Below are 16,173 nucleotides of genomic sequence, written 5' to 3'. Positions count from 1 at the left end.
AAAAATCATTGACTTGGTTAAAAAGCAACTGTCTTAGGAGTTAAACCATTGACCCATCTAACCCGTGGGTCAATCCTAAGTCTTAACCTGAGTAGCTTTTGCTTGGATCAACCTAAAAGGTGACTCGACTCGAAAAAAGTTTGACCCAAATCGGAAAAGGCTGACCCACTTTGTGTGAAGCGTGCAAAAAAGTCGACCCAACCCGAAAAAAGCTGGTTAGGGACCCTATCTAGTGACCTGATACTGAAGGTGGTCTGATCCGACCCGACCTGATTCAGGTTGGGTCGAGTCACAGGTCACCACTGGATCACCTGTTTCCAGACCAACGCTTCCGAATTGGTGTTGATCAAAGCAGTTGAACCATTCAAATCATTTGAACCAGAGAACTAAAACTTGTATTTTTAGTAAAAAATCGTTAACTTCATAAAAAACCAGCTGACTCCGGCAGTTGAACCATTGACCCACCTGTCCCGTGGGCCAACTTTACCTGAGCCTACCCTTTGTCGGGTCAAAGGCAAATCGACCCGACCAGATTGCCAGGTCTAAATATTCCTTTAAAAAAACATAAAAGAACCGAGAAAATGTCGATCGATTCAGTACTTGAGCACACAATATGAATGAGTCCAATGAGTTAGTTCAGTACTTTTATTTTTGTGGGTAGGTGACGCATGCATTTCGTGTTCGTCCCTAATTGGCCAGAAAAACTTGAAGAAACTTTGGTTAATGGCTGACGAATACAATAGGCCTCACTGCTCTCGCATGATCATTTCCCCAAGTGTTTTAAATTTCGTCTGTCATCCACTGGAAATGATCTTTTCCTTCCCCACACTGGACTAAGCTTTATAAGATTATTCAAAATACTTGATAATTTGGTTGCAGATCAACTTAGTGACAGAGTTTGTTATGGCCCAGTACCGTAATGCCTCAATGGAGCAGCAGGAAGCCGTAGTTGTCAGTCATGAGGACACAGGCCTCCATCAGCAGCCTCCAATGCTTGGCCAAGAGCTCCACGGTTTGGTGATGGCCGACGGCTTCACGGCCGATGACAATACAGATACAGTCGTGGATCAACAAGTGAAGTCATTCTCGACCAATGGGTTTTCTCCCAAGGACTCGAATTATCACTACCAGCAACCATGGCTGCTGCCTCCGACGGCCGTGGGAGATAATTTGAACTTGCCGTGGGATCTGAGCGCCGAACAGGTTAGCCTCTGCAGCTCTGCCAAGAACTTGTTTGGTGGGTCGGCGCGTCAACTTGCTTTGTCGTCGGAGAACAGACCCAGGAGCGATATCTTCTTCGAAGGTCCGACACCGGCCCACCCAGTTGTGTCAGATAAACATGAAGCAGTTGAACATGGGTTCCAAGAGATGGTTGCACTCCAGCAGTGTTTACTGGCTAATGGGGATAGCTTATTACATCCGTCAATGTTGCCGGAGTCTACCCCAAATAAGGAGGAGCTCGGGCATGACAGAGATTCCGTCAAACTGGAGTCAGGTAAAGCAGATACTGTCTCAGATTGCAGTGATCAGATTGAAGATGAAGATGATCAGAAGGTCGTCGGAAGAACATCTGGGAGGAAGCACCAATCAAAGAATCTGGTCGCTGAGAGGAAGAGAAGGAAGAAGCTGAATGAAAGGCTCTATTCCCTAAGATCCCTGGTTCCCAAGATTAGTAAGGTAAATCCATTATCATAGTTAGTGTTAGAGAATAAAAAAACCATTAAATAGTTAGCCAACAATTTAATTTCTTTGTATATCGATTTTGCATTGATTTCTAATAACCCCTCTCTCTTGATGATCCTAATTAACAATTAAGATGGATAGAGCTTCGATTCTGGGAGACGCAATTGAATTTGTAAAGGAGTTGCAGAAGAAAGTGAAGGATCTCCAGGACGAGCTTGAGGAGCCATCAGATGATGAAAGAGCCAAGGGAGCTACTGGAATTGGATATCATGGTAACGACAACAGAAATAACAGCTCGAACACCGCAGCAACTGATCAAAATGGATCAGTTTACAACAACCTGACTAACCCAGAGAACGACAAATTAGTAATGGGAATGTCGACGTTGGGAATGATCGATCATGGAACAGGCCGCTCATCATCAGTTAGCAAGACAACTGAAGCCTCCACACAGAATCCTGATTCAGTTATCACAGATGATAAGACGACCCAGCAAATGGAGGTAGTGAAAATGGTATATATGTATTCTGCTCAAACTTTGTTTTCTGTTGTTGTTATGAGATGACTGACACGCCCGTACGTAGGTTCAAGTGGAAGTGACCCAAGTAGATGGAAACGAGTTCTTCCTCAAAGTGTTCTGCGAGCACAGGACTGGTGGGTTTGCGAGGTTGATGGAGGCCATGAATTCTCTAGGACTTGAAGTAACAAACGCCAATGTAACCACTTTCAGAGGCCTGGTTTTAAATGTTTTCAAGGTTGAGGTGAGCTTATATATACTTCTCCTCAATCACCATAAATAAGACCAGAGAGAGAGAGAGAGAGAACTAATACATGGTCTGTGCGTTTGTGTAGCAGAAGAGGGACAATGAAGTGGTTCAAGCAGACCATGTGAAAGAGTCGTTGCTCGAGCTAACACGCAATTCAGAACCGGTTGCATCATCGGAAAATGGGCTAATGGCGGATTATCACCACCACCACCACCGCCGCCATCTCCACTTCCATCATCTACAAAATCAGGCATAACAGCTCTAAAGTTCAAGTAGACCGTTTCCTATTGAAATCTATGAGTCGATCGATCTTTTATATCTTCACAAAACTAGGCTTATCTCTGGCATCAAAGCCATTTTAGCTACCTACCAGTAAACTTTTATTTGTTGAATTTATAATTAATAATTCCATCTTTCTCGTTTTGTGCATGTATTAACACTTTTGGCCTAAAGCCTCAATAGAATTGCTCCTTTCCTGAAGACATCTTAAGCAAATTTCTGAAAAACAGGGGAAACTTCAAATCATTCTACAAAGTATAGGGAAGATTAAGGTCAAGTTTGGGAGTGATTACAAAATAAGTTCTTATTTGAATTTGGGCTGCGACCACGGACCACACTAATAAATAGCACTTATTTGTGTTTGGGAAATAAGAATAAACACTTATTTGAGTGCTTATTAAATTAGCACTTTCAAACTTATCCCAAGTAATTTTTCCTAAAATTATTTACTGTTTTATTTGTAAGTGTCAAGCTAACTAGATGTTTAAAGGAGAAGCTCTCTTGCTTGAGTTGAAGATTAAGAATTAACAAAATATAAATGCCTTGGATCTGCCACAAATCTTGTGATTGTTATTTATTTTCAGCCACTTTAGTGTTATTAGATGGCCCCTAAGCCTTCTAGCAACTATATGGGATCTACATAAATCCTGTTTTGTTTAATACTTTTAAGTAAATTATGAATACTTAAATTATTATTATTATTATTATTATCAACTTGTAATCTTCAGATAGATATATAATGTTGTATTTGAAATTATAAGAATAAGGCATCCTACAAACCATTTGGACTGTTGGTTTTCAATTCTAGTAGAGGGAAATTTTTGGTCAAGGTTGTCCGATCCAGCTCATGACTGAATTAGTCATCCAAAATGGGTAAAAGCCGATCAACTGGTCATCTATCTATTCCTCTATTGGATATATTTGGGTTTTGGTATCATATATATAGTTAATACTTAATTGCATTCTATAAAGTATAAACGAAGGAGAAATGGACATTAGACATAAACGAAGCTCTTTATTGGCCTGATAGAGTCCTAGAAATTAAGACAATGAGAAATAGGCAAATTTATCTTGTAGAAATTCTAGATCAACAAGGATTATCTTGAGAGGTTCTATCTCGTGTAAATCTAGACTCTTCAAGAGCCATGCTTGAGCAGTGTGAGTCTGTCTGACTTAGAGTGATTTATCATATAACTTATGACACCCCCTCAAACATAATGTGCATGGACCTGCATTAAGTTGTCTACGAAGCTGAGCAAGTGGACTGATGGATAGACATCCCTTGGTAAATATATCCACCAGCTGGTCATTAGTATGAGCATTAAGGACAGGATTCGCAGCAAGGTATGTAGCTCTCAGATTATCGCACCATAATGTTGGTGGTGGTAAGGATTGTAGCCGCACTACGGCCCTGTTCGGTGTCTCTTGATTTCCTAACGCTGACGTGATTTACCACTTTCAGTGATATTGTACTAAAGAGGCGTTCCGTGCCTTGTAACTCTAAAGACCCATGATGTGTAAAATATAAGGTAGGGCTGTCAATGGTATTCGAAAATTTAATTTTGAATTCGATATCGACATTTGATATAATTGAATTAAATTTGGATAATTTGAATATCTAATCATTCGAATTTAGATATCCTATTCATACTGAATAGTTAATTGGATTCAAATTCAAATATGACCTGATTCAATTCGATAAATATTTGAATTCAACCGATTATTTAATTCTTATATATAATATATAAAGTATTTTATATAATTTATATATAATAATTAAATTATATAAATATAAGGAGTGCACCGCCATTCTGCCGTTGTGCGTCATGAGGAAGAAGATGAACAGTGTTTGAGCAGATTATGGAGTTGTTGAGATAAGGTTATTTTAGTAAAAACAGATGCACATTAATTCATAAAAGGGTAAAATGGGTATTTTGAAAAAAATTGATCATTTCTTCAACATTTTCCGTCTTGGTCATTGACAGGAAGGAGACATTTGTTGAATTTTTCAAATATATATAGAGGGGAGGTTTTTGCTAAAATAAAACTGTAGGAGAGGTTTTTATGATTATCAGTAACTTCAGGAAAAGTTTTTGTATTTTACTCTCTTATTGAGAAGACAAAAAATATAATTAAAATAATACTATTAAGTACATTCAATTTGATTTTAATAATATATAATTATTTTATATATTATTTATTAAATTTACTTTTTTAGGTATAAAATATAATAAAAATTACATAATAAAGAAATTTTGGTGGGGCCATGGCACTAGATCCAAGGGCATGATTTTCTGTTTTAGCGATGCGCTTAGTAGCAAAAGTGAACTCAGAAGTTTAAACTTGTTTTGCATTATTGGCTCAACATAGATAACACAGCTTTTTATGTTTTGATAATTAAAAACTCTTGTTTAAACTTTTCGATCCTCAGTAGTTTTAATCAATTACATTAGTGGCAACCAATTACGTTGGTCATATTTAATTTTTCTTTTCTGGTATTTGATTTGAGTATTCCTACGACAGCATATCTTTTACCCATGCAACGGTGCATTTGCAGCCAAGCCAACCCGTCCACAGCCCAACTTGTGCCCACGGCCAAATAATTTAGCCTGCCCTCTCCTACCATGCTTGCGCCCCTACTCCCTAGCCGTCGGTCCCTATCGTGGCCCCGTCTACACTTCGACCTACAATTTAGCCCTTCTACGGATCCCCAGCCCGTGCTCACAACCTAACCCACATTGGCCAGCTTAATCCTTCTATGGCTGCAGCCGAGGCTGCCCTACCAAGCCTATCATAAACACACACATACAACTGATCCTACCCTGACCATGCTCGAGGTCACCTAAGACCGTGCCGACCCATAGTACCTTAGCTCACCACGATTGCTCTCCATCCTTGTTTGTTCGTAGCAATGTCGTCTAGCTTAGTCCATGGCCTAATCCTAGCCCCGACCACACTCCATTTTAGCCTGTTTGTGGCACTACTGCCCAAGGTTCAAAATATTGATATGTCCAATATGTTGGTAGAGGCGTATCGGGCGAATCAATACCTTTTTTTTTATTTTTTTTGAAACTGGTTCAGGGGGCCGGTTTAGGACTCTTCCACCCCCTGAACCAGTCAGACCCCCGATACACCCATTATAGAGATGTATCGGAGGGGGCCTGGAACGATATGTATTGACCGATATGGGTTGAAATGTGTTGATACTTGGAACCTTGCTACCACCTAGCCCTACCCACAACCTAGCCCTAGCCTCGGCCACACTCCATCCTAACTTGCTTGCAGAACTACTGCCCAGCCCAGCCCAGCTTGTGGCATAGTCCATGCCTTGACCATGCCTTAGCCTATTCCACCCATGGAAATGTTGATCAGATTGTGCCCATGGCTAAAACCACTTCCCAACACCCTTAGCCCAAGACTATGCCCTGCCCTCAACCAATACTCAATCAACTTGTCCCAGTCAGCTAGCCTGCAGCTTTGTCCGTCCACAGCAGCCCATGCCTACCTGTGTTTATAGGTGTCAATGGACCAGATTTGGGTTGAGACCAATCTAAATCAAAACAAATTTGAACAAATTGAGTGGTCTAGACATTGAATTGGACCGATCCAAAATGGTCCAAAACATTCATTAGATTGGACTGAACCTGATCCATTTATAATGGATTCATATTGGACTGAATTGGAATGGACCAAATCCAGTCCAATTGACACCCCTACGCTTTGCTAACAATCCTTCATCATGCTCCCTACTTTGTCATGTCCAAAACCTTTATCCACAGCCTAAACCACACTCCACACCTAGTCCCACCTTAGCATGTCCTCGCTTCTACTAAGCCCCGACCTAGCCTTGGCCCTAGATCATCCTGTCCTGAGACCAACCCGACCTTGACCAGCTCAGCTCAACCCATGGCCTAAACCAGCCTTGGTCTCAGCCAGCCCAACTCAGTGCATGATCGCCTACGCTCTACTCAAACTGAGGCTTTTTCTCTTGTATAAACCTATAACTTTACAAGGAACTCCATACCCACCTTAGGGGTCAACCACATTGGAACAAGTCATGATTTGTGAAGTGAAATGTTATAGTTAAAGTAACAATGTACAACGAAAAAACAAATTTTAAATGTACGTCGCTTTTTTCTTTTAAATGTAGTTTCTCATTTTATACAGATCGAGTAGATGCCTCGTAATGTGTAATAGTTTTTTTTTACAAAATTTAATTAAGAATCTTCCTTTGTTGTTTTGTGGTATTTCATTTGCTTGTCTTGAATTTCGTTACCATCTCACTCTTCTTCAAAGCATATAACTTTAGGTTGTGTTGGGTATCATTATCATTTCTACTTGCAACATTTTGTATAATTCAATATTGGATTAGATATTGGCATTTATAGTAGAAACGTCAAATTTGATGTTTTCAAGAAATAATAATGGTATCCAATGTTGTATTAATAAGTCAAAGCATTTGTCGTAGAAAAAAATATATTTTTATAAAATTTGTATTAATCAATCTAAAATATTGCAAGTAAAAGTGACAATAGTATCAAAAACAACCTTAATCGATTGCATAAAGTATCAGTTAATTCTAACAATGCAATACATCTCTTTCAAACAAATTTTCTCCAAGCATACAATTTCATCTCATTGCACCATTCCAACATTATCTCTATAACTTGTTGATGAATCAATTTTTGGTGAAGTACCGATTTTTTGTGCTAAGTACCTCGTCATTTGGTCTGCTTCCAAGTGGCCGATGACTCAGCCGAAGTGCCGAGCTGACCAGAGTGTCGAGCTGCATATTAGGTGCCGAGCTGATTGGTGGCGAGTTGGATTGATTGTTGAGCTTCGTAGTTCTTTAGAGACCTACAAGGAATCAATGTCAGAGGACCCGGGGTGGCTAACCCGACGAGGTCGCTCCAATGCTTAAGTCAGTACTCTCATAGTAGACTGCGAGCTAAAGATCATAAAGTATGAGAACTAGAACATGCTTACTTGCCCCCCCCCCCATGTCATTGGGGTTGGTGCCTTTATATAAGCATTGTTTGGCGTGGGCTTCACGCACCGCATCCGAGATTTCCGAGAGATCGCCTAAGTGGTCCGAGATTCCCGGAGGCAACCTCCATGCACGTTGACCACCCTCCGGAACGTTTGGTACGTGGGTCAACTTCCAAGGATCGTGGGAGTGTTGGGATAGGCATGTTGAATTTGTCGGCGAGCACGTCTCGCAGGTCGCCATCTAGACCTCAATCTAGCCAGCACACCCTCGAGGGAGGTCGCTCCTTGCGTCGAGGTCACTTCGACTAGTGATGAGGTGTTGTAGGTCGGCCCTGGACGAGGTGCTTCTTGCTAACCTGAATTGTGGTCGAGGTCGCCAGTTCGGTGCCTGTGCCAGGTTGCCAGTTCGGCGCCTGTGCCAAGTCGCCAGTTCGGCGCCTGTGCCAGGCCACCAGTTTGGTGCCAATGCCAGGTCGCCAGCTCGACGCCTGTGCCAGGTCGCCAGGTCGCCGCCTGTGCCAGGTTGCCATCATCTTGGCTAAGGCAAGTTGTTGCTTAAGTGGTTCCGGGTGTCTCCTAGTTGTTTCGAGATGCCATGTGTCACAATGTCATTGGTGGGCCAAATTTGCCCTCATCATTTGCCCCTCCACTCCCGAGTTGAAAGTAACTTGGCGAAGGGAGTAGATTGCTCCTTTTGGCCTGGAATGACAAATTCGATGAGCTCGTAAGCGTCGATCCAATTTCTTCTCAGGTCGGAAGAGTCCAAGTGTTTGCAGCCTTGTTTAAGACCTCGCCATCTTTATTTTCGGGGCCCGAGAGCGAATTCATATGCTCGAGGAGAGGTGGAGCAGGTACCCCGAGGACATCTACCTTATTAGGGATGTGACCATCAAGAGGTTCAACGATCCGACTAAGTACCTCAAGAGTGAAGCTCATCATGCCGTCCTTAAGAGGGGGTTCTGTGTGACTGCTTTATCAGGTCGCTCCACCTAGGTAGACTTCGACGCAACGTTCTTCGAGCTGGCCCTAGCTAGTGAGTTTGATGCGGAGCCTACTACCGATGTGGAGGTCATCTATGAAGAAATCAAGTTTGCATCCATCATGGTGCTGAGAGCGAACTAGTCTTTCTTTTATTTTCTCGTGCTGAATACGAACTGCTTTAGCCTTTAGGCTCTGGGAGCGACTTGCAATCCACTCTCCTTACCCTTGGTTTTGCCCATGCCGAAGAGGCGACTGGGTCTTATGTGGTGCCGAAGTCTTTTATCAGTTCGGCACTTTAGCCCTTAGGCTCTGGGAGCGACTCGTAGTCCACTCTCCTTGATTTTGCCCATGCCAAATAGGCGACAGGGTCTTATGTGGTGCCGAGGTCTTTTATCAATTCGACACTTTTAGAGCTACGGCTGCACTGTATTAGCCTTGTTAGTGACGCCGATCACTCACTCCTACAAGAAGTTACTGGGAGCTCGACCTAAGGGGGCAGCACTACTGACTTTAGGTCACCAGCTCGCACGGGAGACTTGGAAGGCTCAACCGGCAAGGGGCGTCCGTGCAGTCCGTTGGCCGCCAACTCCCACGGAAGCCACGAAGAGCTCATCTTATAGAGGGTACCTCACGAAGAGGACTGATGAGGCTTTATCCAAGTTGAAATAAAGTTGGCAGAGCTGCTTAGTCTGTTGTCAACTTCCTGCATAGTCTTTGAATTCATAAAAAATGGAAACTAGAAAGTAAGAGCTTTAGTTTCTAAAAGGTGAGAACTTAGCTTTCTGGAAGAAGAGGACTTCATCATTTAGAAGATGATAACTTAGCTTTTTGTAGCATTTCCCACAGACGACGCCAATTGATGAATCAATTTTTGGTGAAGTACCAATTTTTTGTGCTAAGTACCTTGTCATTCGGTCTGCTTCCAATTGCCCGATGACTCAGCCGAAGTAGAGAATTTTGCTAGGTGAGGACTTGGAGGCCGAGCTGACCAGAGGGCCGAGTTGCCTATTAAGTGTTGAGCTTACCAGAGGGCCGAGCTGCATATTAGGTGACAAGTTGACCAGAGGGCCAAGCTGCCTATTAGGTGCCAAGCTGACCAGAGTGCCGAGTTGACCAGAGGGCCGAGCTGACTAGAGGGTCGAGCTGCATATTAGGTGACGAGCTGACTAGAGGGCCGAGCTGCCTATTAGGTGTCGAGCTGACCAGAGTGTCGAGCTGACTGGTGGCGAGTTGGATTGATTGTTGAACTTCGTAGTTCTTTAAAAACCTGCAAGGAATCAATGTCAGAGGACCCGGGGTGGCTAACCCGGCTAGGTCGCTCCGATGCTTAAGTCAGTACTCTCATAGTAGACTGCGAGCTAAAGATCATAAAGTATGAGAGCTAAAATATGCTTATTTGCCCCCCTATGTCATTGGGGTTAGTGCCTTTATATAGGCATTGTTTGACGTGGGCTTCACGCACTGCATCCAAGATTTCCGAGAGGTCGCCTAAGTGGTTCAAGATTCCCGGAGGCAACCGCCATGCACGTTGACCACCCTCCAGAACGTTTGGTATGTGGGCCAACTTCCAAGGATCGTGGGAGTGTTGGGATAGGCATGCCAAATTTGTCGGTGAGCACGTCTCGCCGGTCGCCACCAAGACCTCAATCAGGCCGACACGCCCTCAAGGGAGGTCGCTCCTTGTGTCGAGGTCACTTCGGCTAGTGATGGGGTGCTGTAGGTCGGCTCTGGACAAGGTGCTTCTTGCCGACCCGAATTATGGTCGAGGTTGCCAGGTCGGCGCCTGTGCCAGGTCGCCTGCTTGGCGCTTGTGCCAGGTCGCGCCTGTGCCAGGCCGCCAGGTCGGCGCCTGTGCTAGGCCGCCAGGTCGGCGCCTATGCCAAGTCGCCATCATCTTGGCTAAGGCAAGTTGTTGCCTAAGTGTTTCCGGGTGTCACCCAGTTATTCCGAGATGCCATGTGTCACATTGGAGGGCCAAATCCGCCCTCATCACTCGTCTTTAATTTTTAACATTAAAAAAAAGAGAAAGTATGCAATTTGAGTTCAGATCTTACTGAAACACAATCTTCTTTTCTAATTAGGATTTCAATATTCCATTAAATACGTATTTCAACATATCCCAATTCCAAACACCGTGTATTTCACTAAACAGCGCCACTCTACAGCATAACCTACAAAGACATCTTTTCAAGTATAAACATTCTTTTATGAAAATATATATCTCTCTCTCTCTCTATATATATGATCCAGAACATATAATAATTCTTGCATACTTGTGATTTAAAAAGTGATTTCTGTATTATTTCCAAACACTTTCATTTTCATATTCACCGCAATTTGCAAATAAATACATCATATACTTTTGAAAAATGTGATTCCCTTCTCATGAAATTCATAAGGCTCAGTTTGAAGGAGTACAAATACAAATGCATACAAAACAATACAAATTAGAAGATTTTGCACTCTACATATTTGTATTTATATTCATTCCAAATTGAGCCTAAACATCACTACAATTTTTAGAGATTTCCAACAACTAAATGACTCTCTTGCACAACTTCATTTGCAAAAATATTGTATATGTTTGGTATTGATGCTGCAGTTGCAGAACGGTGCCTTTATTTTTGTTTGGAATTATTGCTGCCAAATAGGACGTTTCTTGGAGCAAATTTTTCTGTTTGGTACCATTGCTCTAGGAAACATTTTCAACACTGGTACCCATTATCTGGTGCCACATCAGTGCCACATCACTGCTCTGTTGACAGCAACGAGCTGCAGTTCTAGGCCAAATTTAGTGTTGCTCCAAGCCATGATTTCCTGATTTCTGAGGCATGGCCTGGAGCACCGTTTTTTATAGAAAAATGATTTCAAACAAATATCCGTTTCCTGGAGCACCGTTTTTCTGCTGTGGTGCCGTTGCTCCCGGAAACGGCAATAGTGCCAAACAGCCCCATCATTTCTGAAATTTTACATACACGTGCTACTAATATTGCAACTTATCATGTTAGGCTTTTCAACATCCTGTATGAGGGCATCACCCCTCAGCGGCATTCATTCGTAAGGCCTCAATGGTTCCGGCCTCTTACGACCTAAATCTTAGTAACTCTAGGGGTTTCAGCTCAACGGTAATCCCTTAAGCACTCATATCGTAGGGCCTTGACGATTCAGATTTGAATCCGATTAGAAAATCCAATATCCAAATCGAATCACTCAATCCTATCACTCAGTTAGCATTGGGGTTGATTTGCTTAAAATATTCAAAAAAAAATTGGGAGTGGATTTACTTAAAATTTTCAAAAAATTTGATGACCGATTTGCTCAAATTTTCAGAAAAGGCTGATTTCAATTTCCCTTAAATTCAGACACTAATCACTTGTAAGATTCCTTATATTTTTGGGGTTTAATAATTACCAAAGTAGTGAAAATGTCAGGCGCAAAGTAAACAAGTAATCTGTGAACATCGTTCTACCAAAGTAGTAAAAATGTCAGACCCAAAGTAAACAACATGCAATCTGTAAATACCGTTACAAGGGTAATATGAATCCGTATTAGGCCTGAAAATGCGAGACTATATCTGATATCCGATCTGATTATCTCGGATTCACATGATATATTTACGTAATTGGATTGGATTTAGATGTTACAATCTATGTTCGATTAATAATTGGATCGGATTTAGATTTGTTCTCATCCGATTTGATTAAAATCTGAATCCGATTATATTATAATATTTATTAATTTTAATATAATTATATTTAAAATTATAAAAATATATTTATATATTATATTATATATAAATATATATAATAAATTTAATATGTTATATTTATATTAATTTATTATATATAAAAGTTAAAAAATAAGTAAGTTTTTAATTTTTCTAATATTTCAGAAAATTTAAAATAGAATTAAATTAAATCTAAATCTAAATCTAATCCGAGTCTGTTAAGATTCAAATTCAAATCTGAATCTTGAAATCCGATCAAATTTCAGATTGAATTCGGATGTAAGTTCTTAGTAATCGGATCGAATGAGGATTTTGCTATATCCGATCTGAATCCGATCCATTATAACCCTATCCATAATTCACAAATTCGTTTTATTGCACGCAATTCATAAGCCCATAAAAAACAAACTCGTGGCATTCTCATATAAAAAATGTAAACTGTGGATAGCAAAGTTATGCTCAACTTCGCTTACAAGCAACTAAAGTTAAGCGGGAGACTAATGTAAGAGGATGACATTGCATAAATACGTATACCCGACTGACATGGGTTGAACTCAAGTCAAATCAGGCTACTTTTTAGACCAATTAAAGTGTTATATGTTCTAGAATATTAATTAATAAACATATTTTAATTAAATGCCAAAATATTGTAGAATTTGAGTATTCTAGAATGTTTGTTGATTAAACATGTGCAGTGAATATGGGTAAGACTGAACAGGAAAAGTGAATTATAGTCCAATAAATTTCTGGAATGCAATTCACCCAAACCCTATAAGTAGGGATTTCATACCCATTTCAAGAACTTTCACCTATTACTCACATTGAGACCCACTTTCCTTTCTTCCATCCTCCATTTTTCTCTCTCCTTATTTTTTGTGCTAGTTCAATTGAATAACTCCCAAGGTTCAAAGTATTAACACTAGGACCCATCTGATACGCCCCTATAATGGGTGTATCGGGGGTCTGACCGGTTTAAGGGGTGGAGGAGCCCTAAACCAGTTTTCTAAATTGATTACAAAAAAAATAAAAAATAAAAAATAAAAACAAGTATCAATTCACTTGATACACCCCTACTGATATATCGGGTATATCGATATTTTGAACCTTGCTAATTCCTCAAATCTTAGGGGCATAAACCATTATCTCCATAGCCTTATATAAATGCTATCATTGAGTATTTTTTTTTCAAGACAATTTTCATACTTGACTTGGCTTAAGTATTAATATATGTTAATATTTATTTATATATTAAAACTTAAAACTTTTATATTTTATATTATATAACGGACTTGACTATAATGGTAGAAATATATGATACTGAAAAAACATACAACCGATCAACCAACATCATAAGACTAACCAATCAAACTAGTTTTCATCAAAATTTACGAAGGGTTGTGGTTGGTTAAAATCTTTCTTGTACCGTGGGCCAAAATAATCACCTATACACTAAGACAATTCCCATCCCTACCTTCTAGTGGGCTGGGCCGGGCCGGGTAAAGAATAATGATCACCCTTACGCTAAGGGCTAGGCAATTGCAATCCCTACCAGGCTACCACCATTGCTATTGGTATTTTGGTAATTGGCTGGTTTTAATGTGGGCGTACCGGCGCAGTGACAAAGTGACAATGAACGCATACTGACATGCCATGAACTGTCCAAATAAAAATATGACAACTCGGTTGACATTTGTTCACATGCCCACCGATTGATTCGAGTTCAAATCAGCCCCACCAGATTGCCCCCCACAACAAACCACAACACATCTTTGTCCTGTATTGTGAACATCTCTAATGATATCATCATATCTGATATTATTATCGGGAGATATTTTGAATACACCCGAAATGTGTTGTGAGACGTTGTAATGGGAGACTGATTTGCTCTCGATTGATATTTTTATCCGAATAAATAATACCTAATAAAATAAATTTTTCCTATTCTTCATATAAATTTAAAAATAAATGAGATTTTTTATTAAAAATCAAACTTCTATTAACTAATTTTTCCTTTTTCAAAATCTAAAAAAAGATTTCTCAGGATTTTGACCGAGAACCAAAAACCCTAAGATTTAAACCCTAAGATTTTTAGAGCTGGACTGAACAGTTAAAATCCCCCAAAAAAACGCCCCCAGATGTATGCTGCGATATCCCTGGCCCACTTACACGTCCATTTCGATAACCCAACCTACTGTCTGAATCTCCATTACTCCTTTTCGTCCTCCACCAGACCAGACCAGACTGACCCTGAAGCTAAACTACGCCGGCTGCTCAGGTGGGCTTGTCCTCCTTTTCGTGGGCCGGGCAGCTGGGCTGGCATCAAATGTCGTATGATGGGATGAAATGATTACCCTCTCATTTCCATTGCGGGTGGGGGTGACCCCGCCACCTGCGTACTCGCACTATGCATCCAATCTAACCATTAGATCAGCATCACACGACAATGCATTTCTAATGGGAAGCCTGCAGGGATAATTATGGTGTTTTAACTTTTCAGTCGTATCAAGCAAAAGTGATCGTCGTCAACCATCTAATCACAGCAGCCCTAACGGTTATAAAGCTGGATTTGATTTTACCACTATTATATTATAGTTATATACCCCTCACCAATCCCCACTCCATTTCAAAATCCAAGGGCTATGTGGGACTATGTTCATCATCACTTCTGTACAATTATCAACAGCTTAGCCAATTTCTCACGACAGTGATTCTCGAAATATTATTGGAAGCGGTCTTAAGCACCATGAAATGGGCCCCACTAAAGGCTGATATTTGAATCAGAACGGCAGTGGCTTACAACGGAGACGTGGTCTGCTGCCACGTAGGCCCAATGCATTTGTACCGCCCTGGTGGCGGGCTGCATGCAGGACGTGGTCGGCTACGCCTTCTCCCTTCTCCCTCTGCCACACTGCCGCCGCAGCATCACGTTTTCCGACACCAGTTCTCCCATCTCGGCATCTCCCTTAACGACCCCCAACCTTATCAATGCATCCCTCGATCGTAGTCGTTCATTTCATTGAAACATGCTCGATGTTTAAGCCAACCTGTTTCTCCTGTAATCCTGTTCTCTTCTGAACTGAATCATTAGCCCAGGTTCCAACAACAACCCAACTCCACTGTCGCTTCATGCGAAGTGCGAGAAAACTAACTACTCCCAAAAGACCAAAACGCCCTTTTCCCTTCAGAGACAAAAGGATGCTTGTTAGATAAGGGAATTACGCTTATATTGACGGATGTACCCCTGTTTACAAGGGTAAATTCCAATTTGTGCGAGGTTAAATTGGTCATTACATAGTACTAGAGAGAAGAATTTTCTGGCTGAGCGCTAATTGGCGAGCGAGTGAATGACGAGTGTACCTTCCAATTTAGGAAATCCAGCTGTCTAACCCCCATTTCGAGGAGATCAGCTTGTCCAAGAGGTGGGTCCCACTATTTGGGAAGGCTAAATCAACGGCTGAGATGGTAAAGGACTTTGATGGAGACCATTTTCGGTATTTCAGACAAAGAGAATTTCTGTTCGGTAGACGATTAATAAAAGAACAATCTGACGGGGAATGTACACTCATTAAAATTTTGACAGCGTCCAGTTCTTGGTCACCAAATGACACTATTACCCTCTATCTGAGTTGACCCGACAATGAAGCGAGAAGGCGTTTTTCGTCATTTAACAACGACAGTGGCAACCATGTAAATAACTCGAGAAGGATTGCAATTTTCAAAAAGCCTTACAATAATTCGTCGTCTCCT

General features: G+C 41.2%; 1 protein-coding gene across 2 annotated transcripts; it reads left to right on the top strand.

Moving 5' to 3' along the window:
• Positions 1–434: 434 nt before the first annotated feature.
• On the top strand, positions 435–2,912 carry LOC148801220 (transcription factor ABORTED MICROSPORES-like). Of its 2 annotated transcripts, none has more exons than XM_088902165.1 (4): positions 435–1,677; positions 1,817–2,185; positions 2,268–2,444; positions 2,539–2,912. In XM_088902165.1, exons 1-4 carry the CDS (start codon positions 904–906, stop codon positions 2,704–2,706), a joined length of 1,488 nt encoding a protein of 495 aa, XP_088758291.1. In that variant the 5' UTR covers positions 435–903; the 3' UTR covers positions 2,707–2,912. The 2 variants fall into 2 exon arrangements, with proteins under 2 accessions (XP_088758291.1, XP_088758290.1); XM_088902164.1 differs by having other exon boundaries at positions 2,536–2,912.
• The last annotated feature ends 13,261 nt before the right edge of the window (positions 2,913–16,173 follow it).

Source organism: Nelumbo nucifera, chromosome 3 (assembly GCF_055504915.1).
Source record: "Nelumbo nucifera cultivar China Antique chromosome 3, China Antique-T2T, whole genome shotgun sequence".
NCBI classification, from domain to species: Eukaryota; Viridiplantae; Streptophyta; class Magnoliopsida; order Proteales; family Nelumbonaceae; genus Nelumbo; species Nelumbo nucifera.
Note: the sequence above shows the minus strand (reverse complement) of the source record. Positions and strands in the feature narration are given on the sequence as shown.

What these genes read in the sequence shown, in the direction of transcription:
- LOC148801220 (XM_088902164.1), top strand. Translation starts at nt 904, where the DNA reads ATGGCCCAGTACCGTAATGCCTCAATGGAGCAGCAGGAAGCCGTAGTT. An exon ending in TGGTTCCCAAGATTAGTAAG is followed by an intron (nt 1,678 to 1,816) that starts GTAAATCCATTA and finishes TTAACAATTAAG; the next exon opens with ATGGATAGAGCTTCGATTCT. An exon ending in TAAATGTTTTCAAGGTTGAG is followed by an intron (nt 2,445 to 2,535) that starts GTGAGCTTATAT and finishes GCGTTTGTGTAG; the next exon opens with CAGAAGAGGGACAATGAAGT.